Source organism: Ursus maritimus, unplaced genomic scaffold, assembly GCF_017311325.1.
Source record: "Ursus maritimus isolate PB19 unplaced genomic scaffold, ASM1731132v1 scaffold_18, whole genome shotgun sequence".
Taxonomy (NCBI): domain Eukaryota; kingdom Metazoa; phylum Chordata; class Mammalia; order Carnivora; family Ursidae; genus Ursus; species Ursus maritimus.
Genome location: NW_024424230.1, coordinates 16245105 through 16269102, shown reverse-complemented (window position 1 = coordinate 16269102; position 23998 = coordinate 16245105). Strand labels below are relative to the sequence as shown.

Sequence of the window (23998 nt, the reverse complement as noted above, 5' to 3'; positions counted from 1 at the left end):
GGGGGGCGGCATACAGGACCGTTAGCTGGCTTAAGGACTTTCTATTTCATCTGGAGACAAGAAGCCTTTGGGGGGTTCCCGGAGGGGAGTGGCATGGTCAGATTCACATTTTCCAAGAATCACTCTGAGAATAGACAGTGAGAGGAGAGCAGCAGGAGACGGGCGACAGCTGGAAGCTAGTGTGGCTATAAGAGAATGCAAAACCCAGCTTCCAGGGGTCAATCAGGACAGCTTCTGTAATGGGAAACAAGAGGGGTAGATGTTCCGGACCCTGAAAACTGTGTGGTTATTCCAACCAGAGCCACATTTTTAAAATATCTATATCTATCTATCTATCTCTATCTATCTATCTATCTCTATCTATCTATCTATCTATCTCTATAGATAGAGATAGATAGATTTGTGTATGTAAAAAAATTACTGATAAAAATGTCTAATGATAACAGAAGGTTATACACTAAAAGAAAGGGTACCCACTGCAGTCCCACTCCCCACAGGACACCTTTGTTAACGGTTTCGTGTGAATTCTTGCAGGTACTTTCCATGTATTTATATGCATTGGGGTTTCCCCTTGTGAGTAGGATTATACAATATGCCGCACTGTTTTGCATGTAGCTGTTATGCACTTAATGATTTAACGTTGGCATGTCTCTCTCTCTGCATGAAAGGAACCACCTCACTGACTCCAAAGTTCGGGTGGGACGGTGATGCGTGGGTGAACTATCAGTTTAACCTGTCCCCGTTAATGGGCATGGTGCTAATTCCAAGTTTTTGCCGTCTCAGACAATAATACAATGTCTAGACACTTATGCACTTTTGTGAACATGTTTGTGGGTAAATTCCTACAAGTAGTAGTTTGGTGCATCTAACATTTCGATAGACATTTTCCAATTTACCTTCCCGCCCAACAGGTCTGAGAAGGCCTGCTTCTCACACCTCTTACAATAGCCAAAGTTGTACTTTTTAATCTTTGAAAAACTTGACTTTAAATCTTCCAGAAGCTTGGACAAAAATGAAGAGCGTTTACATTTATCTGATGCTCTCGATGTTTCCCAGTGTTTCCTTACTGATCTCATTTGATTCTCAAAAAACCTCAGGAGGCAGGAATCGTGATCTTTCTTAAAAGAATCTAAGGAATTATCGTTCCCCTTTTTCCATAGAAGAGGAAAGAGAGAAGTGAGATGATCTCAGAATGAAAATTTAGATAAAACTAAAACACCCATTTCTGTAGCCTTGCTCCTCAAGGTGAGACCGACCCCAGCCCCCCCACCCCACCCCCATGGGCCGCAACTCAGAGGCAGTGCTGGGGAGGACGCCGCCTGGACCCTGCTCCCTCCTGAGGGCATCTGACCTGAACCCTGGTTCTGAGGGGAGCAGGGTGGATTGACTTACTGTCCCCGGGGAGGTGACAGATGGTGGGAAGGGAGGCTTGGGAGGCCTGTGGGAGCAGCTGCAGGGCAGCCTGGTCAGATGGCTAATGTGGCAGGGCCCAGGCCCAGGGAGGGCTCCGTGGCTGTTGTCTGAGCTCATCTGGGGAGACACGTCTTGGCACCGTCGGCAGCCCTTTCTGTCTGACTGCGATCTGTAATTCCCGCCTGCTCCCCACGTGCCCACAGCCCTCCGGCCTACCAGACACATGCTAGGAAGGATTCTCTCATTGTGGGGAGGACAGGAGGCCAACAGGTCTGGGGCTGGTGTGGACCAGAGGCTGGGTGCCCCCCCCCCCCGCAGCAGTCCTCCCCTTCCCATCTGTCACAGCCCACCCCGGGCCCTGATGCCCCCTCTGAGATGTTCGGAGATGCTGCTGGGCCATGTGCTCTGCTCTGAATTTCTAAATGTGTTCTTTTAAAAAATGGCTGGCATCATCGCTCACCCAGAATCCATGCCAGCATCGTGTCCCCCTCCCGGCTACAACCTCACTTCTAAACTCGAGGCCGGTGAGGTCCCATAGGTAGCCATCAGACAGGTGGCCCACGGCCGTGTGGGCGAGTATTAAATATACACACCGGATTCAAAAGATGTAGTCAAAGAAGAAAGGATGTAAACCAGCTCACTGCTTTTTTAGCTGGATTACCTATTAAAATGATACTATTTGGGATACATTGGGCTCTATAAAGTATAGTATTAAAATTTACTGTAGCTGTTTGGACCGACAAATGTGGCTGCTGGAACTGATACACCAGGCAGCAGATGTGGTCCAATTCTGTTTTTAAAGGACACCTGTGCCTTTTCCCCATCATCTTTGTAGCTGCTTCAAGTCTTGCTCGGACGAGGTAGGGTATGAAGGGAGGGAGGGAGAAATAAAGCTAGGAAGGGAGGAAGGAAAAGAGGGAGGCAGGGAGGAAAGGTCTTGTCCTCCAGGGGAGCCCGGGGTAAAGAACAGGAACCAGGGTCTGATCCCAGCCCTGCTGTTTGGCTGAGCCCCCTTGGACAAGTCGCTCACTTCTCGGGGCTCTGATTTCCCCATCAGTGACATAGAGGTACTATTTCCCTGAAGGAGTGTTCCGAGGTTTAGAAGTATCTGAGAAGCTTCTAGCACAGTGGCCGGCAGGCACCCCTCGCTCCAGGACTCGTAGGATTTTCACAGCTGCGGCACCGGAGCCGGCTCACGGTGGGCACTCACGACTTTTCACCCAGGAATGTAGGGGGGTTGGAGGTGTGGCTGGGGAGCTGCTCGCCCACCCAGTACGATCCGTTTTGGAGTGTCTCTATCGCTCGCTCACCCAGCGCACCGAACGGAACCGCTGCGGGGAGTCACCTTCTCTTCCCCTCTCGCTCTCCCTGCCAGGTTGCAGCCTCTTCACCTGTACTCGGTGTGCTTGTTGGTTGGACTGTTCTCCCTTGTTCCCTGGGGACCTGTCTGGGACGTGCCCAAGTTCCACCTGGATAACTGCCGGCAAGCGTGGTGGACGAATGCGCTGTTGCTTAATAATTTCCTGTCGGTCCGGAATGCGGTGAGTCCCGCGTCTCGGGCCAGCAGCGGGCAGGTGGCAGGAGCCAACGCCGGGCCTCCCTTCGCGCAGCTTGGTGACTTTCCCAGGGCCAGCCCGAGTCTGATGCCCTTTCTTCTGGCATATTCGCTGGAGTAACAGCAAAGCCATAGTAAGGTGGGCTGTGGGTGGGCAGACTAACCCCTACCAGTCTGGGCAGGCAGTTGCGGTGAAAAGCAGAGGGAGGGAGCAGGGTAGTAGGCACTGAGGGGCCAGCCATCTAGGTGCGTGTCCCGGATGCAGCCGGCCTTGTCGGCCAGATCTGACTATGCCACATCAGTACGTATTGGTGGTGGCTTCCCCAGAGCCCTCATATCCTCATCATGATGCTGGAGGAAACGAAAGTGAAATCGCCGTAATTAGATCATGTCACTGATGTGTGCATAGGCCTGGAAAGCAAGGCTGAAAAGAGAATCGCTCAAGCGTGGCTAATGACTGCACAGAACGACTTACCGACTAGATGGCCGCCTTCCATCGGCCGGCGCCCGGAGGCTCGGACAGGGCGCGCGTCACCGCCTAACTGCCTTCAGATGGGCCTGTGTCTGTGACAGGGCCGTGGAGGCCAGGCTGGGCTCTTTGCCCAGATGCAGACTGGCTTGGGCCCTCTGTGGGCACTGGGGGCAAGGACACGAACGAGCCAGCCGCCTCTTTGAGGCAAAGCCCACTGTAGGTCCTTGAAAGCAGAAGTGTCAGGCTGTCAAGCCTGGAGTCCCCACAAATTTCCCCATCACGGGAACTTCTTTCTGATGGGGACGAGGAAAGCTGTCACTTCCCCTGGATAAGTCTGGTCTCCCTTGGACTGGGGGGGATTGGAGGGAACAAGGAGCCTGTATCTCTGAAGCCCTGGAGAGAATTGCCCCCAGGAATTTCCTCACACTGAAGAAGAAATACAGGTAACGGCCTCATTTCACACAAACGCGGACAGCCTGTGCAAGGAGGTGGCTTTGGCCAGACGATCGCCTGTCAGTCATGCGTGGGAACTCTGGGGTTTCCCACAAAAAGCTTGTCTGGAGCCAGGCCTCCTTCCTAAAGGAACACACTCCTTGCCGGAGGTGGGGAGGGCCGGCAAGGCAGGGAGGAGAGCACAACAGGGACCCTTCCAACTCTGACGGCACCAAAGCCACGGTTGTTCCTTCCATTCGTGTCATGGGATGGAATGGAGCTCCCACAAGGCTTCTAGGAGCTTAGCTATCACTGCTTTTTTCAACAAGCAAGAACACTTGTCTGCGTTTCCATTTTGTAAGCTGACAATAGGAATCCCCACCACCCAGGCTTGTAACTGGGTTAAATGAGAGGGGGTTACCTGAAATACCTCTAACTCAGACTTCCTTTCCCTTCCCGTGGAAATCCACCGCCCGCCCTCCCCCCGCCCCCCACCCCAGCTGCCCAGTGAATTCTTCCTCCAGCTCCAGGAAGGCGAGACAATGTGGGGTGCCCCGTGAGCAAGGGAAAGGGGTCACCTCTGCTCCTCTTGTTTCAGTGTAATGGCTGGACGTGGTACCTCGCCAACGACTTTCAGTTCCATCTCACCACACCGGCGATCGTCCTCGTCCACGGAAAGTGAGTTTCCCTGGGACAGATGTGTCTCCCCGGGACAGGGGGTCTCCCCAAGACAGGTGTGTCTCCCTGTGGGGCATCTCCCATGGAACTCTCAACGAGTACCACAGTTCTGGGCAGAGTAGTTTTACAATTTAGGAACCGCACTTTTCAGAACAATCTGGACACCGAACCCTCCTCTGTTTACCTTGCGCTGTGTCCTCCTCCGATTTTTGTCCTACACGAATCCCTCTGGGTTTTTGCAGAGTTGTAATCCGTGTGTATTAATATCTAGTCTCAGCTTTCCCACTTAACGGTCTCTGCAAACATGTCCACATAGCGACATGCTCTGCGTACTTGTCAGTTTCCGGAGTTATGTACCATTTTTGCGGTTGGCCATTAGCTTAGTTCCAGCTTTTCATGACTTCAGGTGACACCTCGGTGACTGTCTTTGAACACACTACGTTTCCCTCATCTTCATTTCCTTGGGGTCCTATTTCCAAGTGGAGTTACTAGGTCAAGGGGTGGGAACAATTTCGTGGTGCTTGTTACATATTGTGTGATTGTTCTCCAGAAAGAGTGAGGTAATTCACAGTGCCCCCAGCAATGCATCAGTGTACCTGTTCCCCACATCGGATATTTTTTACCTTAATTTTTGTTAGTTCCAGAAAAGCTGAAGACCTCAATAATTCACAAGAAGACTTATAGCTTGTGGATTATCCATGCCATATTTTAAAAAATAATTTTTAAAGGATTTTATTTATTTTTTTGAGAGACAGCAAGAGAGCACAAGCAGGGGGAGCCGCAGAGGGAGAGGGAGAAGCAGGTGTTCCACTGAGCGGGGAGCCCGATGTGGGGCTCGATCCCAGGACTCAGGGATCATGACCTAAGCCAAAGGCAGATGCTTAACCAACTGAGCCACCCAGGGGCCCCTCCATGCCATATTTTAAAAGATATTTCTTTTTTTGTTAAAACACATGTTCAATTTAAGAAACCCTGCAAGGTAATAGGATGAAGAGAGGGGAAAACCATCACCCTCGACCCATCCCTCACTCAAGGAGAAGTGAATTCCCTGTTAATATCTTCGTGTTTATTTTTCTGATCTTTCTTCTGCATCGCTTTTTATACATGAAAAGATTCCTTATCTACACGTTAGTATCTTTCTTTTAATAGTTTTATGACATAAGCAATTTCCCATAGAATTTTACTTCTAAGTAAACATAATTTTAATGTGTGCATAACATTCCATTCCATGAATGAACTCTAGTTTACTTATAACTTCCCCTATTGTTAAATGCTTGGATTATTTCTGATTTTATGCTTTTGTAGGTAACAGTCTGATAAATATTTTCATGGTCACCATTTGTCTCCAACTCCGATATTTCTTTAGAATGCATATCTTTAAGGGAAATCACTAGGTCAAAGAGCATGAATGCCTTCTAGGCTCTCGAAGCATAATTTTTGCTTTCCTTAAAGGTCTATCAATATTCAGTCCTCTGGCCATCTAATTACACTGTTGCCAATATGGAACGTTAATGATAATACAGAACAAAGTACAAACCTTGTTATTTTGATATGTAAGAAAACATTCATTTTTCACATCTAACTTGCAAGTCTTCAATTACTACGGTACAGCTGAGTTCCAAATGTGTGTTGACCAGCTCTATGTCACAGTTACCTGTTAATGCTCTTTGCGGACAGACCTTTAAATTCCAGGCTGACCCAGAATATTGCCCATTCCAGCCACATGCGAACATTCAAGTATCCTGGGCAAGGGAAATGCATCCTAATATTTTTTTTTAAGATTTATTTATTTATTTGAGAGAGTGAGAGAGCATTTAGTTTAATCTAAGAATTAGGCAACTAAAAAAAAAAGGAAAATCTGCTTTTCCACATATCTTAAGCACACACCGCTTTCTAACTTTAAATGTAAAGAGGCGTTTGGATAGTTTGTTTTACTAATCATTAAAAAAAATGTTCCATGGATTCCACTAAGCACAAAGGCAGTTTGCTGGGATAGTGAGTTTGAGTCAGAAGACATGGGTTCCAATCCTGACTGGGAAGTCACTAGCTATGGGGTCCAGGGTAGCTTGCGAGACTCCCATCTTCAACTTCCGTCTCTGTAAAAGGAGATGGTAGTGCTTCCCGTCAGGGCTGGAGGACAAAGCGAGGTCATACACATGGGAGCCAGTCCAGCACCTGCCTGTCAGTCATGTGTGACCACATGTCACTCAGCTACCTGTTACTTGAGATGCTTTGTCATCGCCATTGTCCCCAGCTGCTGTCCTTAAGCAGGGGCGGCCCCTTGCCCCTCCCAGTGTCACAGGGACTCAGGGGAGGGTGTCTGGATAAGCCACTGCTAGCGCCCTGCTCTGCTCCTCCGCTAAACCCATGCAGGGATGGCCATCTCCCTATTCTCTGCACCATCCCTATTCCACAGAGGGTCCCCTTCTCTGGGCAATCAATCGCCTTCCTTGCTTCTTCTCTAAACACCCTTTCCAGAAGGTATTGGTGTGGAGCAGATGTTAATGGAGGCTTCCCAAACTGAAGGGTCCACATTCCCCTTGCTCAACCTCACCCCTTCCCACAGGCTTCCTGCTTCACCCCTTCTTAGTTCTACTCCCCCGAGGTGAGTGAAGGGTTGTGGAGACGTGAGCAAATGCCCGATGCTGGGGGATGTCTGTCTCTGTATGATTGCTGTGGGGAGAGCGGGGAGGTCCAAGTTCTCCTCCACCCAGTCTGCTGAAACAAAAGCATCTGAATCGAATGGCTTATTTTCTCAGAGTGGGGGTTGGGGGTGGGGAGTCCCATTTTTGATAGCCTAACGGAACTGATAAAAGCATATGAAATCGAAACCAAATCTGGTAATAAGATGGAAATGAGATCTAATAATCACTTGGCTATTTATTTTGGAAATGGAGATTTAAAAAAATAGCTCTGAACATCCTCTGGTAGAAAGATGCCACTCGATGCCTGCTTATGTGATGCTCACATCTCCCCGGAGGCAATCACTGAGAGTGATGGAAATTAGGAATTCGTGTGACCTCCTACCCTCACCCTGCCATGGATCAGGCAAGGAAGGTGAAGAGGAGGTGAAGGGGGGTTTGGGACGCTGACCAAGCTCCCCGTCCCCCCAAGCCCCTTAGAAAGGGTGGGCGGATTCCTGGAGGACTCCTGGGTCACCCATCTCTCCTGCTGCCAGGGGAGGGGCTCCCTGAGCAGGAGCTGAGAGCTGCTCAGGCCCACAGGGCCCCCCCTGAGGTGGACTCTCGCTCCTACAAGGCGGTCAAACCCTGAGAGCTCCCGCAGGGTCGGGGGAGCAGCTGGGCCCAGCAGAGCCGGGTTGACCTGTTCTCTGGCGCTGTCACAGCCCTGGCTCTGTGCTGGACTATGGCTGCTCGAAGGGCACTGGAGACCTTGGCCAGTGCCTGCAGGAACAGGTGGGTCTGGTGTGAGGCCCCAGCAGGCCCGGCAGCCCTGGCAGCGGAGAAAGGGCAAGCCTCTCCCAGCTTCCTCGGAGGTGACATTTGCAGCAAGATGTACTGATTGCTGGTCCAGGTATGTCGTGAAGAAAGAGCAAGAGAAATCCTGTAGGGAATCCTGGCCGGGATGCTGGGGGCTGACAGGCTTGCAAGGAAGACGGGGGTCTTTTCAGAAAGGGAGACCCTCTGCTATTCCTTCCTCCTCTTGGGCTATGGCCCCTGAGTGGATCTTTTTGAGGGACCATCCCTCTTGAGAGAATGGGGATGGCAGTCTGTGCTTGAAGCTCTGGGACTTTCTCAATCCCATTGTCCCAGGAATAGTCCCCTCCAAAAGCCAGAAAATATAACTGCTAACCTGAGTTGGCAGAGGGAAGGCTTTGGCACTGGGCCGTTTGGGCTGTGGTCAAAGGCCCCGATCAGCGGCTCAGGGGCTCAGGAGGACAAGGGACAAGCAGGAGGTAAGGTGGGCCGTGTGGCACTATCTCCCTGTCTCTTTTGGTCCCTATGCGTAGTCGCTTGCTCTGGGTGCCGTGACAAAGTACCATACAACAGAAATCTATTTCCTCGTGGTTCTGGAGATTAGAAGCCTAAGATCAAGGTGTCAGCAGGGTTGGTTTCTTCTGAGGCCTCTCCCCCTGTCTCCCCATGGTCTTCCCTCTGTGGTTGTCCCAGTCCTAATCTCCTCCTCTCAGATTGGATGAGGGCCCATCCCGATGACCTCATTTCATCTTAACGACCTCTTTAAAGACCCTGTCTCCAAACAGAGTCACATTCTGAATTGCTGGAAGTTGGAATTGGGGCAGGGGGACCCAATCCAGCCCATGAGAGTCTATGTTAGGAGGCATTACTAGTTTTATTATAGTGGTGGTTAGCCAGGGGAGACTTGTCGGACTCCTGAGGGGAGATGCCACAGATTGGGCTCAAGTCCTCCAGGGAGTTCAACAAATATTTACTTGGGTGGATGTGGGTTTTTATTGGATATCCTGATTGAATGGCTTACCACCCACCTAAGACCATGAATTCTTAGTACCTCCCAACTACAGACCTACTGGGGACCTACTTGAGTGTCCTCGTGACTTAGGAGCCCTGGCCCCAGAGTCAGCATCTTTCCTAGAGGTTGTCATGGAAGGCAGCTTTCAGTCCCTCAGCTAAAAACCAGCCAAGCTTGTGGCCACGCAACTACATTTAGCTTCTACATAGTGGGAGGTATAAAAGTTAGGGCTTTTTTCTTTAGAGAACACACTCATATAGAATGCCAGTCATTCAAGGAGGGCAGAATTAGATGGTCTGGCAAAAGGCACAGTAAATAGATGGCATTGTTGTCATAACTTCCCAGCCTACGCTCACAGCAGACATTACTAATCAATCACAGCACCACTGAGCTACACGCCTCCATTCCAAGCATTAACACTAAAGTAGAATTGGCACTCTGGACGAAAATCACTTGTTCCCTGCATCACTCGTCGTATATCCCTTTCTCAAGAAGAACCACGGCAACTCTGAGCAGTGGAATGGGCTTGTCAGGAGCATCATCCAGGCAGGGTTGTGCCTGGACAGTCCTGCACCTGTGTTTGACATTTCTTTTGTACCACTGCAGATCGTCTTGGTCCCAGCCCTCATGACTCTGAGTAGGTGCAACCAGACTTTGCCTTGCTCTGAGCCTGTGTCCCTCAATCTCAGTTCCTGTCCCAGAACCTCCTATATCCTGCAGCTGGGATTCCTTCAGGACTCCTCTTGGCCTTAAACATGTGTAGTCCCAAAGTGTGGCGGCATTGGCTTTTGTGGGGCCTCCCTTGACCCATGGGGGATAGAAGACACTAGAAAAGGCTTCTTTCTTTCATCTCCCGAGACAGTTTTCAGGAGCATTTCATAAGGCTCCCTAGAACATTTTGGAAGAATGGAGCATTAGCCACCTTGATAACATGTCCCTAGTATTAGGTTTCCCTGCTTCCTGTTCCACACCCCATCCCTCATTCCTAACCCCGTGTCAACTACCAGCACCCAGATATTTGTTTCAGATTGCATCTGGGTGGGAGAAGAATCCTGGCTCCCTTATGCTATTCCCTTCCCCGTGTCCCCCTGTGCCTGACAGTCATTTCTCCCCTAAATCAACCACCATGTATGTCCTCGTGGCTGGCAGGGGACATTCCCAAGCATGGTCTCATTTTGCGCTGCATCATAAATTTCAGGGTGAAGATGAGGAAATTCAAGTTCAAGGTCCTGCCAAGGGTCGCACAGCCAGTAAATGGTCAAGTTTAAAGGCTAACCCAGTTCTCTAACTGCAGCCCACTCTGCCACAGCTGCCCCCACATCAGCCTCCCTCAAAGGCCGCCCTAGCAGGAAGTGCCTCTGATTGCCAAACTTTCAAATCTTTCGCGGCCACAAATGTTGCGATGACGGAAACTGAAGAGTGCTTCTGTCAATGTCCTCTCTTTGCAGAAGTAAACATGTCCTTGTCCTCCTCGGAGCCGTGCTGTTCTTGGCATCTTTCACTGCCACGGCGCTGCTCACACTGGCTTATACCCTTCCGGTCGCAGCTCCATCAGAAGCAAGGTAACCCGCAGTTCCCAGCCTGCCACTCTCCCTTGCCTGCCCTCCGGATGGCCAGGACCTCCCAGGGAGGGCTGCTCCATGAGTCCCAGGCTGTTTGTGCTGTGTGCACTGGCTTGTGGAAAAACTGGGTGGGAAATGTTCAGCCTGGATGGGAAAGTTGATTACGTTTTTGTTTCCAAACTTCCGAACCTTTCAACTTGCACTGTGGTGGGGTGGGGGGGAATCTTCTCTGAAAGTATGGGCAACTCACTGCTGCCCGTTGAAATGCTTCTCGGAGGAGAGGAGCGCCCCCACGTGGTCGCATTGGGTTTCTCCTTCAGTAGAGAACTTGCGCTTGGAAGCTCTTAATAATTGGCTGGAGAGACTCAAGTTTAAGGAAGTTGGAGTCATCCCTTGAAAGTCACACCGCTAGTAAGTGACATAGGTGTGAGTGGAACCTAGGATCTTACCCACTATGCTATTTTGCCTCCCCAGTGAGGTATATCGAACGATTCTTCCTTATAACCACCCTGTGTATCATATGGGGAAAAGTGGTCCGATTTTCTGCTAATCTCTTCTCAATGCAGCAGGCAGAGTGAGATCCTGTCAGTCACCTGCTTGAATTTGTCCAATGGCTTCCCAGTGCTGTCACAATAAAATCCCTGTCTGACCTCCTCTATCAGTCCCCTATGTGCTGACTCTGGACTGGCCACACTGGCCTTCTTACCGCCCCACACCCAGCGTGCTCCCTCCTCAGGCCTTTGCACTTGCTGTTCCCTTACACTAGAATGCTTTTCCTTTAGAAGCCAGATCTTGGCAGGGCTTTCCTACAGGTGTCAGTGCAAACATCATTTCTCAGAGGAACCTTCGCTGACCTCCTGATGTAGAATAGCCCTGAGCCATGTCTGGCTCACCGTGCTCACTGTGTATTTGCGAGGGGAATGAATGCATGACTGCATGACTGCATGAATGAAGACACCCCAGGTTTTTTGACCCGAGGAGCACCATGCCCTTCCTGTCATGTCATCGTCTTCTGTGGACACTGCCGGGTGACTGAGGAAGAGGCTCATTCCCATCTAGCCCAGGGGTTCTCGATTCTGGAAGCACATGAGACGCACCTGGGAGCTTTTAAATCCACCGATGCTTCTAGCAAGCACCATCTCAGACCTCTGAATCACAGTCTCCAGGGATGTGGCCCAAGCAACCGAATTCTGTAATAGCTTCCATGAAGAAGTTCACTCCTGAGAACTGGAATTTTATTTTATTTTTTAAAATATTTTTTTATTGTATTATGTTAGTCACCATACAGTACATCCCTGGTTTCTGAGGTAAAGTTCAATGATTCATTAGTTGCGTATAACACCCAGTGCACCATGCAATACGTGCCCTCCTTACTACCCATCACCAGCCTATCCCATTCCCCCACCCCCCTCCCCTCTGAAGCCCTCAGTTTGTTTCTCAGAGTCCATAGTCTCTCATGTTTCACTCCCCCCTCTGATTACCCCCTTTCTTTATCCCTTTCTTCTCCTACTGATCTTCCTAGTTCTTATGTTCCATAGATGAGAGAAATCATATGATAGTTGTCTTTCTCTGCTTGACTTATTTCACTTAGCATTATCTCCTCCAGTGCCGTCCATGTTGCAGCAAATGTTGAGAAATCGTTCTTTCTGATGGCTGAGTAATATTCCATTGTATATATGGACCACAGCTTCTTAATCCAGTCATCTGTTGAAGGGCATCTCGGCTCCTTCCACGATTTAGCTATTGTGGACATTGCTGCTATGAACATTGGGGTGCATATGGCCCTTCTCTTCACTATGTCTGTATCTTTGGGGTAAATACCCAGTTGAGAACTGGAATTTTAGAGCTGTCCTGATGTACCAGCTACCAGAAACAACTACTTAAAAGGAACGCAGTCGTCATGTTTCCTCGGGATCTAGGGTGGAGGAGCCCAAGGGAATTTGGAATTTTAGCAAGGCAGCTGTGGTCTAAGGCGGGCTCATGAGGTTACTGTTTGTGGATCATTACTGAGGACATGAACAAATGTACCCCACATTTTCCTTTGGATTTGCTGATTGCACCAATGGACATCTTAGGGATTCCCTTTTTCAGGTCCAGATCAAACAGACCCTTTTGCCTTCTGTTCTTGTGTTTTTCAGTGAACACGCGACTGTGTTGTATTTCTTGGAGTACTACACTAAGCCCTACTGCAGATACGGGCCATTCCTCGTGGGCCTCTTTCTGAGCATTTTTATGCAACAAAACCACCAGGCAAACATTCTTAAAACCAAGGTAAGCTTGCCCCACACCTCACGGTAAAGGCTGGGTCTGCTTGGGACTGGAGTGGCCCATTTGGCCAGGCTCGTCGAAAGCCATGGGCAGGAATCAGACTGCTCAGTGCTTTATTGGGCCGTGGTGTGTCAGCAATGTTTCTTGGTGCTAGAGAGGAAGAGAGACCTTATCTTCTTGCCAGAGGCTAATTCTCTGCTTCCCTCACTGAGCGCCTTTAAGAAAGCTCCAGGACTGGAACCCAGTGGTGTTCCAACCCATTGGAGCCTTGGTACAGACCCAGAGAACTCACTGATATGGGAAAAACACACCCAGAGAGTTTGCACTGGCAAGGCCCTCTTCTGGAAGGCCATAGTTACTTTCTAACAGCACAAGCTCCTTGGTTTCTATAGACAGGATTCTTGGTCAGATTCAATGGCTCCATTTGGGCCTGAAGACACAAGGTGTCTAAGGGGAAAGAAGCTGTCACTTTGTCCTCCAGGTAAAATTGCTTCCCTGGCCCCTTTGTGGGTAGTCGTTCTGGTTCGCCATCCAACCTCATTATTCAAGCCAGAAGCCTGGGTTCATCTTTGACAAGTCCTCCTCATTGACCCTCCTCCCAGGCAATCCTCCACCAAGCCCCCCTGTTGTTTCCTCTGCTGTCCTCTCAGCCTGTCCAACTAACCTCACTGAAGCTCTTCTCATCTCTTGCCTGGACTTCTTGTCTTGTCCATCGCAAATCCACCCTTTGGGCAATCTATTTAAAACACTACCCTGGTGTTGCCCTTGAATGTGCAAAACCTCTTCATATGGCTTTCATTGAGCCCCTAGAGCTTGAGCGTAGACCGAGTCTTACCTCTGAATCCCCAGCGTCTGGTTCTGAAATCACTGAAGGCACTTAATAAACAAATGAATGAAGGATAATTTGCATTTCAATGGATGAAGTGCCAATAATTCCTTTGCACTATTAGGGTACAGAGATAGCCCCAAATCTCCTCCGCTAAGCCCTACCTTTGCTTGCCTAGGTCTTGAGGGTACCTCACCTAGATGCTCTGGAGAAGAGGTCTTTGTCCTTGGAAAATCTTGTGTTGCTTACGGCAGCAACAGGAGATAGGGCTTCATTAGACAGAATGGATGTATAAGGGCTACGTGACTTTTCCTGTGGGTTGGAGTTTCCCCTGAAAATGCACAAGTCAGTTGTAGATTACAACAGAGTGCCACCAAAGAGGTGTTTCAGTGTCAACCAGGTTCCAGGTACCCAGGGAGCAGAGGGGCTCTTTGCGACAGAGCATTTGCAAACACTCCAGGGGTTGAGTCAGGACCGGGGAGTAGGGAGCAGAATACAGGTCAAGCTGAGCTGGAGAAACAAAATAGAAGGGATGGGTAGACGAAACTCAAACCTCTAGAAGCCAAAAAATATGAACACAGAGGTCAAGCTGGAGGCAGCTGGGGCCGATGCCCTATGCTAGGAATGAGTTGAGGCAGGGTGCATTATCAGTGAAAGAGTGAAGGGGATCCTAGCCTAAAAGAAGGGGCTTGTGGAGACCCCCCCCCCCCAGGAAATGGTTTTCTTCCAATGTAGCCAGAACCTAGCGCAGGAATCTGAAGCCAAAGAGGGGAGAGCTTCTCTTTAGAGACTAGACGGTGGACTGATAAGATGCTAGCTTGGTTCAGTGGAGGGGTCATCACAGCAACTTGGGAACTGGAACAGAGAAGCAAGAGAGAGATTCTTGGAAGACAGGTGTGAGTCTAAAAAGGTCAAGTAAGGTGACATAAGATCTAAGACCTTGAACTGAGCCCGGTAATAGAATTTAACCCATGGGGCTCTTCTCTGAGCTGGAAAGTTCTCCATTCTCCCACTCCTGCTGCCATTTTATGACCCCGATGACTAGGGTGCAGCCCAGGTACAGACCGCGTGACGGAAGCACTGTTGGTGGGCACAGAACCAATCCAGGAGCCTTCTTAGGTTAAGGAACAGAATGGGAGGTCAGGAGTGGGTTAGAATATTATCTTTTCTTTTTTCCCTTCTAACTTTCATTTAATAATTATTTGAGATTCATGGCAAGTTGCAAAAATAGTATAGAAGGTCTTGTGTGCCCTTGACCCAGGTTCTTTCACTGGTAACAGGTTACAGAAGTACGGTAACTTATCACAACCAAGAAATTGACATTGACGCAACCCACAGGCCTTAGATCCGCCAGTTTTATGTGCACTCACTTGTGTGTGTATATAGTTTTGTGCAACTTTAGCACACAGAGAGTTGTGTAACCACTACCACAAGCAAGGTACACAACTCTGCTGTCACCACAACGATCGCCCCTGTGCTAACTCTTCGTGGTCACGCCCCCCACTCTCCCCTACCCCACCCCAACCCTGAACCCTCATCACCACTAGTCTGAACCTTCTATTTTAGTCGAAGCTGGGCACTGATTGAGGTTTACAAATAGATACGTAAAGTGACACTAATAAGAGAAAAAACTGAATTAGTGTAGAAAGAGGTAAATACGCAACGTCCAAATTGGCTTGACCACGCCTCCCCTTTCCCCGTAGGCTCAATTGGCTTGACCACGCCTCTCCTTTCCCTGTAGGCTCAATTGGCTTGACCACGCCTCTTCTTTCCCCGTAGGCTCAGGCTCTGCTGGGGTGGATTTGCTCGCTGTCCACCCTGTTCATAGTGGTCGCTCTGGCGTATGTGCTCGATGACGCCTCTGCCACCTCTTCCCCTGCCGCTGCTCTGTACCAGGCCCTCCACCGGACCCTGTGGGCGGCCGCCGTGGGCTGGGTCATGCTGGCGTGTCAGGAAGGCTATGGAGGTATGGTGTGGCGTGGGCTGCTGCTTGCGGGTTCACGCCGTGTCCCTTTAAAGGCGACAAATGCAAAAACAACGTACACGGAAGGGCTTTTTTATTCGCTGGAGTGGTTGGTGAAAGACTGCTACTGACTCAAAAACATCCATTGGTTTATATCCTGGGGGAGAACTGCCCGCATATTCTGTTTTGGATTTTTACCCTGGTTTATGTACAAATGCAGGTTCTGAAAGAAAAATCTGCAGCTTTTCCAATGAATCTAGTTTGGAAGCTGCAGGAGAAAGATAGGGTCACACAGTGAGGACAAAGTACCAGTGCCGGAGACGAAAGTTCTGGTCACGCTCACCCTGGACCTCAGTTTCCTTACCTGAGGGTATAGACTGAGTAGTTCCCAAGATCCCCTCAGCCCTCTGATAAGCAGGGAAATTGTCTCAACTGAGCCCGGCTTTCAATGTGTGGAAAAGTCAAGCAGAAAGGGCTTAAATGGAAAGAAAGGGATTCTTCTCCAGATTAGAAATGTCTATTCAAGTCACCTGACATTTTCCCCCTGTCTTTTCTACTTGGCATGAGGTAAGAACTGGGTACTTGAGGTGTCAGAAAATGACAGGAGAGGGGCGCCTGGGTGGCACAGCAGTTAAGCGTCTGCCTTCGGCTCAGGGCATGATCATTATGGGATCGAGCCCCACATCAGGCTCCTCTGCTGGGAGCCTGCTTCTTCCTCTCCCACTCCCCCTGCTTGTGTTCCCTCTCTCACTGGCTGTCTCTATCTCTGTCGAATAAATAAATAAAATCTTAAAAAAAAAAAAAAAGAAAAGAAAATGACAGGAGAACGCCTGGCAAGAATCATCCAGAAAAAGTTCTGGCCCCACACTGCCCAGAAGCCCTAAAGCGATGAATGTGAGCCAGGTGGAGCCATGACCCCTTTCCACCCTAGAGAAATAATCAGGATGCGTTTCCACTTGGGCCTGTGAACCCAACCCAGTTAGCCTCAGCAGAAGTGTTTGGAAATCATGGTTTAAGGAGAAAAATGATAAAATGATCCCAACATCTCCCGCTAATTGAGCACAGGCTTATGCTGGGCCCCATGGAGAACTTCACCCATACGATCCCGGGTGACCCTGGCCATACCCCTATGGATAGAACCATCAGGAGCTGTTTCTCTTGAGAAAGATGGTGCCTGGAGATGAAGTAACTCGTGAAGGTCAAGCTCAGTAGAGGCTGAGCTAGGAAGTGAACCCAGACCAAGTGCAGGCCAATGCTCAAAGCCCATGACCTTCATTTCTCTGCAACAGTACCCCTCCCAGATGTTTGATTGGTAAAGCCGTTTTTGACTTTGGTGAGTATATAATGATGAGGGATTTGTCCTTTAATATTTTAACTGTAAAAGCTTTTCCTTATATGGAGAAATGACATTAACGAAGTGGGTTGCATTCTCTCTGACTGATGTATTTGCATTTCTGGGCAGCTGTTTGAATCACATGACCACACCCTAACGCTGCTCCCACCCAGTGACAGTGACCCTAAGTTGTCCCCAGAGCCTCAGAACATAGGCAACTACTCCCCCTGGCCCATGGTATGTGGCAAACATCACAGTATTCCTGTCTAATGTGAAAAGTCGAGCTCAATGAAGAATTAACCTGCTAGAGGGAGTGACTTAGGTCAAGTTAGAAGATTAATCGAATTTGCAGCAATATCATTACAGTGGATTAGTAAGTGCTATCGACCATTAGGCTGAATATGGACAATATCTCCATCAATCCAGGTGACAGACTAGCCCTTTGGTTGTTCTGGAGCAATGTGTCTTTTCGAAGTCTGTTGTCGTTAGCCGATCACAGTTATCTAGGTGTGACTGACGTTCTAGGTTTGCGTCTCCAACGCTATTTTGAGATCTCAAGATTGGTTAGTAGGTGAATGTAGGAGGTGATAGGCAAGATACAGTTCTAGAAAATATGTATCCACCTGGTGACCTTTAGACAAGTATATCTATAAAGGGAAATCTGAAGAAGAAGTGTTCGCTGAGACTCTCAGGGTGTGAAGGGATCCTGACGGCTCAAATCATGTGTCCGCCAGCTCAGTCAGGGCCAGCGTAGACCATGGGGGTGTGGTTCCGTGCAAAGTCGTGTTCTGTTGAGTCGCCAGAGTCATCTTCTGATACGTTACTCCTCCAGTCAAAACTTTCAGGGCTGCTTTCTGTCCTACAGCAATGGTCCTCAACCTTGAATAATATATGGACCCATTCTAAAGGAATAAGAAGTCTTTTGGATCCCTTGTATTGGCTTAAATTTTAATTCTAATTTTACCTAAACATGAGCAAACATAAACCTAGACACAAACTTTTATGTTTATAGCACATACATTTACAAAGCCAAAACAAATTTATAAAGTAACCATAGAAATGGGGCACCAGGCTGGCTCAGTTGGTGGAGTGTGTGGCTCTTGAGCTTGGGGTTGTGAGTTCGAGCCCCAGGTTGGGTGTGGAGATTACTTAAAAATAAAATCTTAAAAAAAATAATAGAGTAACCATCAAACTATAAAGCCAATAAAATCTGAATCAACACCATTAATTTAATGTGATTAGTGGTTGGCTGGAACCAATTGTAGCTGGTGATATGAACAAGATACTGTTTGCCTCAGGAATGTTCTCTTGTGTTTGGTTTACCTGTGCTCTTTGCTGACTTAATTCTTCTACAACTGTATGACCCCAGTAGTATCTTGGTTGATCTTCTCCTTGGGCACTCACTTTGGGGCAAATGCATCTTTTGTCTGTGAATCCACGTCTATTTATTCACTCAATCTCATAAAATACTTAACAAATGCTTGTTTTATGCCAAGCACTGAGATGCAGGGGCTAGAAGCAATAACAAGAAAACAATCTCTCTCTTGTAGGAGATCACAGAGGGCTAGGGGAAGTAGAGAGACCAGGAGACTCTAGTAAGCTGAATAATGGCCCCCACGATATCAGGTCTTATTGGGACCTTGCAGATATGATGGTGGCCAACATGAGATGGGGAGATGTGGAGATTATGCTGGGTTATCCCGGTGGGCCCTAAGTGCAGTCACGTGTATCCTTAAAAGAGGAGAGCAGAGGGAGCTTTGACAGACACACCGAGGAGATGGGGATATGAAGGTGGAGCAGAGCGTTGAAAATGCTGATGTTAGTGGGAGTGGCCATAAGCCAAGGAATGCCAGAAGCCCCGAGAAGCTGGAGGAGACAAGGAATGGATTCTTCCCTAGAGCTTACAGAGGGAATGTGACCCTGTCAATACCATGATTTCAGCCAGTGATAGCGGTTTTGGACTTCTAGTCTCCAGAATGGCGCGAGAATACATTTTGGTTGTTTCAAGCCACCATGTTTGTGCAACTTGTTAGAGCAGTCATAGGAAACAAATCCAGAGCCACAGTAAGTAAATACATTTATAATATAATTCCAGGGCAGATATATATAGTGAATAAAAGTAAAGCAGGGACCGGAGGGTAACTGGAGTAGGGGTGCATTTGCAAATACGTGGTACAAAAGCATTGCAGGCAGAAGGAATGGTGAAGCAGAGATCTCAAGACTGGAATGAGTTCAATGGGTGGGAGAAACAGCAAGAAAACCAGCGAGATAGGAATTAGGATCAAGGTGGGAGAGCGATGGGAATGAGGACACAGAGGAAGGTGGCCGCCAGGTCATGCAGGGTCTTCATGGCTGCAGGAAAAAATCCGGATTTTATTTTAAATGTCATGTAACGTCATCTGACCTGTGATTTAACAGATTACTCTAGATGTTGCTTGGGGACTGTAGGGCGGCAAGAACAAGAGCAGAGAGACCATCAGATCCGGCAGGAAGCTACTGTAGGGGTCCGTGGAGGAGGAATCCCTGGTGGATTCGATGAGGGGGTACTCAAGGAGAGGGGGAGAAAGGGTCTGATTGGAGAGAGATAGTTTTAATGATAGACTGGCGGCACTCTGTGGGATACGGGAGAAAGAACAGAATCTGGGATGGCAGCAAAGACTTTGTCCTGGGCAACTGAAACCTCATGATGCATTACTGAGCACTCGAGATGGGGCTTGTGGACAAGAAAGACAAGCTTTTTATTTTCTTTTCTCTCTCCCTTTCTTTCCCTCTCTCCCTCCCTCCCTCTCTCTTTTCTGTCTTTTTCTTTCTTTCTTTCTTTCTTTCTTTCTTTCTTTCTTTCTTTCTTTCTCTCTCTCTTTCTTTCTTTCTCTTTCTTTCTTTCTCTCTCCCTTTCTTTCTTTCTTTCTTTCTTTCTTTCTTTCTTTCTTTCTTGCCTTAAAACGACAGAAAGTGACTCTCTCATAGTTTTGGAGACTAAAAACCCAAAATCAAGGTGTTGGCAAGGTCCTTCCAGAAGCCCTGTGGGGATCTGTTCCGTGCTCTCTCCTGCCCCCACCCCCGTGGCTGCTGGCAAGCCCCAAGTTCCCTGGCCTGTGGGTGCGTGCGTGCCTCACTCTAGTCTCTGCCTCTGTCTTCACATGGCTTTGCCCTGCACCTCTCCTCTGTGTGTCCATGTCTCCTTTCTGTCTCTTATAAGGACACTCGTGTGGATTTGAGGCCCACTCTAATCCAGGATAATCTCATCTCGAGTACCTTACCTTCAGTCCATCTGCAAAGACCCTCATGGCAAATAGACAAGGATCCAGGTGGACATAGCTTGTGGGAGACCCCTCTTCCAGCCACCAGAGAGAGCAGGAAGTCCCATGCAGAAAGGAATGTCTCATTGCACTTCATTTTAATTACTTGCAATTAAATAGCCCCAAATGGGTAGTGGCTATCATGTGAGACAGCGCAGTTCTAGAAGTTATACCAAGTTACAGAATATTTGTCCTGAAAGGGACTAGCAGCTGACCAAATGCAAGCCCGTCCATAACCAATGACAAGGCCGAGGTCTGGCGATGCCACCGCCTCGTCCCAAGGCCCAGCGGCTCCTGGGCTGCTCTGGAGCCAGATCCGAAGCTGGTGGAAGGACTTGGCCCCTCGTCTTGCATGTGCCATGTTTTGTGCTCCGGCCCTGAGAGCGTACGAAGGGAGTAGACGGACGGTAAACTGTACGTTAGTGTCTCTTCTTTGTTTCATATTCCTGCAAAGGGAAGTGTTTTTTGTCTTTTGTTTCTTGTGGGGTTTTTTTTTGTTTGGTTGTTTTGGCACAGTCTCTTAAAAATGAGAATAAAGACCCTCTTCGAGGAGGTTCACACACTCAGGAGCAGGGATGGCCCCGCGGAGCCGGAGAGGCGCTCGCGGCTCCGTGAACCGTGCTGTCGGTTCCCCGCAGGCCTGGTGACCCGGCTGCTTTCTTGCCGGCTCTGGACGCTCCCCGCCAGCATCAGTTACGCTTGCTACCTGGCCCACCCGATTCTCATCGTGCTCTACAACGGGCTCCAAGAAACGCTCATTCACTACACCGACACCAACATGGTAAGTGAGTCCCTGCTTCTGGCTCCGGCCTGACTCCACTGTCCCTTCGCTGCTGGACCAACAAAGCCACCCGCTGGCTTGGGGAGAAGCTTGTTCCGTTGTTGCGAAGAGCCTGTCGTCCTTTGTTTTATTTGAGGGTGGGCTTCAGGATAATACCTTTCGTTGATGGTATTTATTCTAGTTTTAGTGTTCAGGGCTGTCTGCCTTACAGATGCATTTCATACAGCCAGGAATCTGGTAGTAAGATTGCGTCCGACTCTGCCCCTTTTTCTCTCCAGTTCTATCTCTTCTCTGGACACTGTTTGCTGACCTTCATCATGGGGCTGGCCCTGACGCTGTGCATTGAGAAACCATGTCAGGAACTGAAGCGGTGCTTGCTGGGACCAATGCCTGCAGGGCCGTGAACGTTCTGGTAAAACCTGAAAGAATGAAGGGGTTCGTTCTGCTGGTGATGAGCAAAAGCAGGCGTGGCCTCATTTAGGTTACGAATGCTTGTCCCCCTGGCAAGGGGTGTGAATCTGATTTTGTGAATGTTTAAGATACACAACTTCTCTGTGCTTAATGCAGAAAAGAGTTCTGAGAGTTTACTGTATAAACGCGTTCTGATAACCTATATAGTAGCATAATAATCACCCTCTGATGTACATTTTCAGAAAGAAAAAAAAAGAACCTGGATTTTTGGGGACTCGTCCTCCATGTATTTTCTATAGCAAAGATCACAGGAAAACAGCAAACCTTGTGAATTTAATGCAATTTGGGTTATGTTCGCTTTTCTTGGTAAAATCACAGTATGTAGTTTTTCACGTTTTTGTGTTATCATGATACCTTTGTAGACTTGTAACTTTGTCCTGGAGCCTCAGGATTGGGTGACCCACTGGCATGCACTATTCATGGGTACATTGCAAAGGCCTTCCAAACATTATCGCTTTTACATTAGTGGTCCCTGTTAGGGGTTGAATGTGTCCACTGAAAAAGATACAAAGTCCGAATCCTCAAGTACCTTAGAACGTGACCTATTTGGGGGTAAGGGTTTTACAGAGGTAATCAAGTTCAAACGAGTTCATGGGGGGAGGTGGCCCTAATCCAATATGACTGGTGTCCTTAGTCTGGACATAGAGACAGATCTGCACAGATGGAGGAAGGTGTGAAAATGTACAGGAATAAGGCAGCCACCTACCTACAAGCCAAGGAGCCCCAAGGATTCCAGCAGACACGGAAGCTAGCCGGGGCAAGGAAGGACTCTCCCCGGGAGCCCTCCGAGAGAGCGCAGCCCTGCCGACACCTTGAGTTAGGACTTCCGCCTTCCAGAACAGTGAGATGATACATACCCGTGTGGTAAATCAGCCAATGTGTGGTGTTCTGTTACCGCGGCTTTAACGAAGGAATACCGTCCCTCAGCTAAACTCCCAGTGGAGAAGGACGAGACCCTAGGGAATGGCTTCCATCCCAACCCCTCGGTTTCCGGCAGTGAGGCCTAGAAACAGAGATTTCTAAGGCCAGGGTGTCCAGGGTGTCAGGCTTGGTTCCTCCCTGGGTGTGTGATTTCCCGTTAACCATCCCTCCTCACATGTGCTTAATATCACTTACAGCAACACTTGTTGTGTACTTAAGAATCGAAGGATTTATCAACGATCATGGGGGTTACGAGGAGCTAATTAGCGCAGAATGCTCCCCATCTCTGTATGCGCTACGTCTCTCCAACTGGATCTACTAGGAGGACCACTGGCGGATGGGGAGGGCTGCTAAGCTCAAATCCTTCGAAAGGGCAGTTGACGGCTAACCTTGTCCTTTTCCAGCTCGTCCTGGGGAGCCACATCTCCCGGGGGCCTGGTCTATTCTGTTGGCAGAATCTGATGTGAGCGAGGAGACAAGTCCCCGCCTGGCATGTTCCGTATCTGTATTAGAACGCACCAAGTTGGCTCTTTGAGCAACCCCAAAGTTCGCGGAGTTCCTTGGGAGCCCCCTGGTGGCTGATTTGGCACCTGACCCCTGGACTTAGGCCTCAGAGATCTTGAGGGTGGGTGGTGGCATTTACAGAAGGAGGAACATTACAATCCCAACGGACCCCAGTGGGAAATGCCTCGCCTTCCAACATTGCTGGACAGGCAAATTGCCAAGTGCTTCTAGTTATGAGGCTAGAAACTTGGGGCCCACGGAAATAGCTTTTATAACTACTAGCGCCATTGCCTCTCAAAGTTTTTTTTTTAATAAGGAAAAAAAAATACCCTCTCTACTATTGCAATTTCATAAAATATAAAGTAGGGATAGAAAAATCCAATTTTGTTCTGGCTTTTTGTTTCAATCTGGAATTCCCTAGGAGTTTAAGATTTATAGAATATGGGGACCTTCCTTCGATTCTGAAACAAACTGTAAAAAAGCATATGACATTTATGAGACAGTTGGAAATTTGAACACCTCCTGGATATTTGAAGATATGAAGGATTTATTAATTTTTTAACGTGATAGTGGTATTGTGGTCATGTTTTTTTTTATAGCTCTTATGTTTTAGATGCATACTGAAATATTTATGGACGAAATGATAAAATTTGGTATTTGCCTCAAAATGGTATCAGGAGGAAGTGGGATAGATGAAACAAGATTGGGCATGTAGTGATAATTTTTGAAGCTGGGTGATGGGTATGTGGGACCTTATTATACTGGGGTTTTTTTTCCCCTATTTTTCTATATAATAAACTCAAGCAAATAATAGTAATAAACTCACTCACATTTGTAGAGGCAGTGACAGCAGCATAGAGAAAGCATCAATTGATGGGAGGCTCCTCTAATTCTTGTTAAATTCTGAAATCCATGTTTCATCCCCACATACCAACCCACAGATAAAAATAGGTCCTATTGACAGTATAGTCACCCCCAGCAGATCTAAAGGAACTCCAGCTCTCCTTAAGTTCCTCCTGACTGGTCTTGGGAGAGTGCAGGAATATCTCGCTTGTCTTGTGAACCCCTGGA

The 23998-nt window shown here is 48.5% G+C and overlaps 1 protein-coding gene across 1 annotated transcript in view; it reads left to right on the top strand.

Moving 5' to 3' along the window:
- Positions 1–21623, top strand: part of LOC103676295 (O-acyltransferase like protein-like) — a 58263-nt gene extending 36640 nt beyond the window's left edge. The window contains exons 9-15 of the mRNA XM_008705459.2: positions 2789–2954; positions 4471–4550; positions 10448–10561; positions 12700–12832; positions 15435–15621; positions 20889–21031; positions 21310–21623. Coding sequence (XP_008703681.2) covers positions 2789–2954; positions 4471–4550; positions 10448–10561; positions 12700–12832; positions 15435–15621; positions 20889–21031; positions 21310–21435 — 949 coding nt within the window. The 3' untranslated portion in view covers positions 21436–21623. The remainder of the gene's footprint in view (positions 1–2788; positions 2955–4470; positions 4551–10447; positions 10562–12699; positions 12833–15434; positions 15622–20888; positions 21032–21309) is intronic.
- Positions 21624–23998: the final 2375 nt, after the last annotated feature.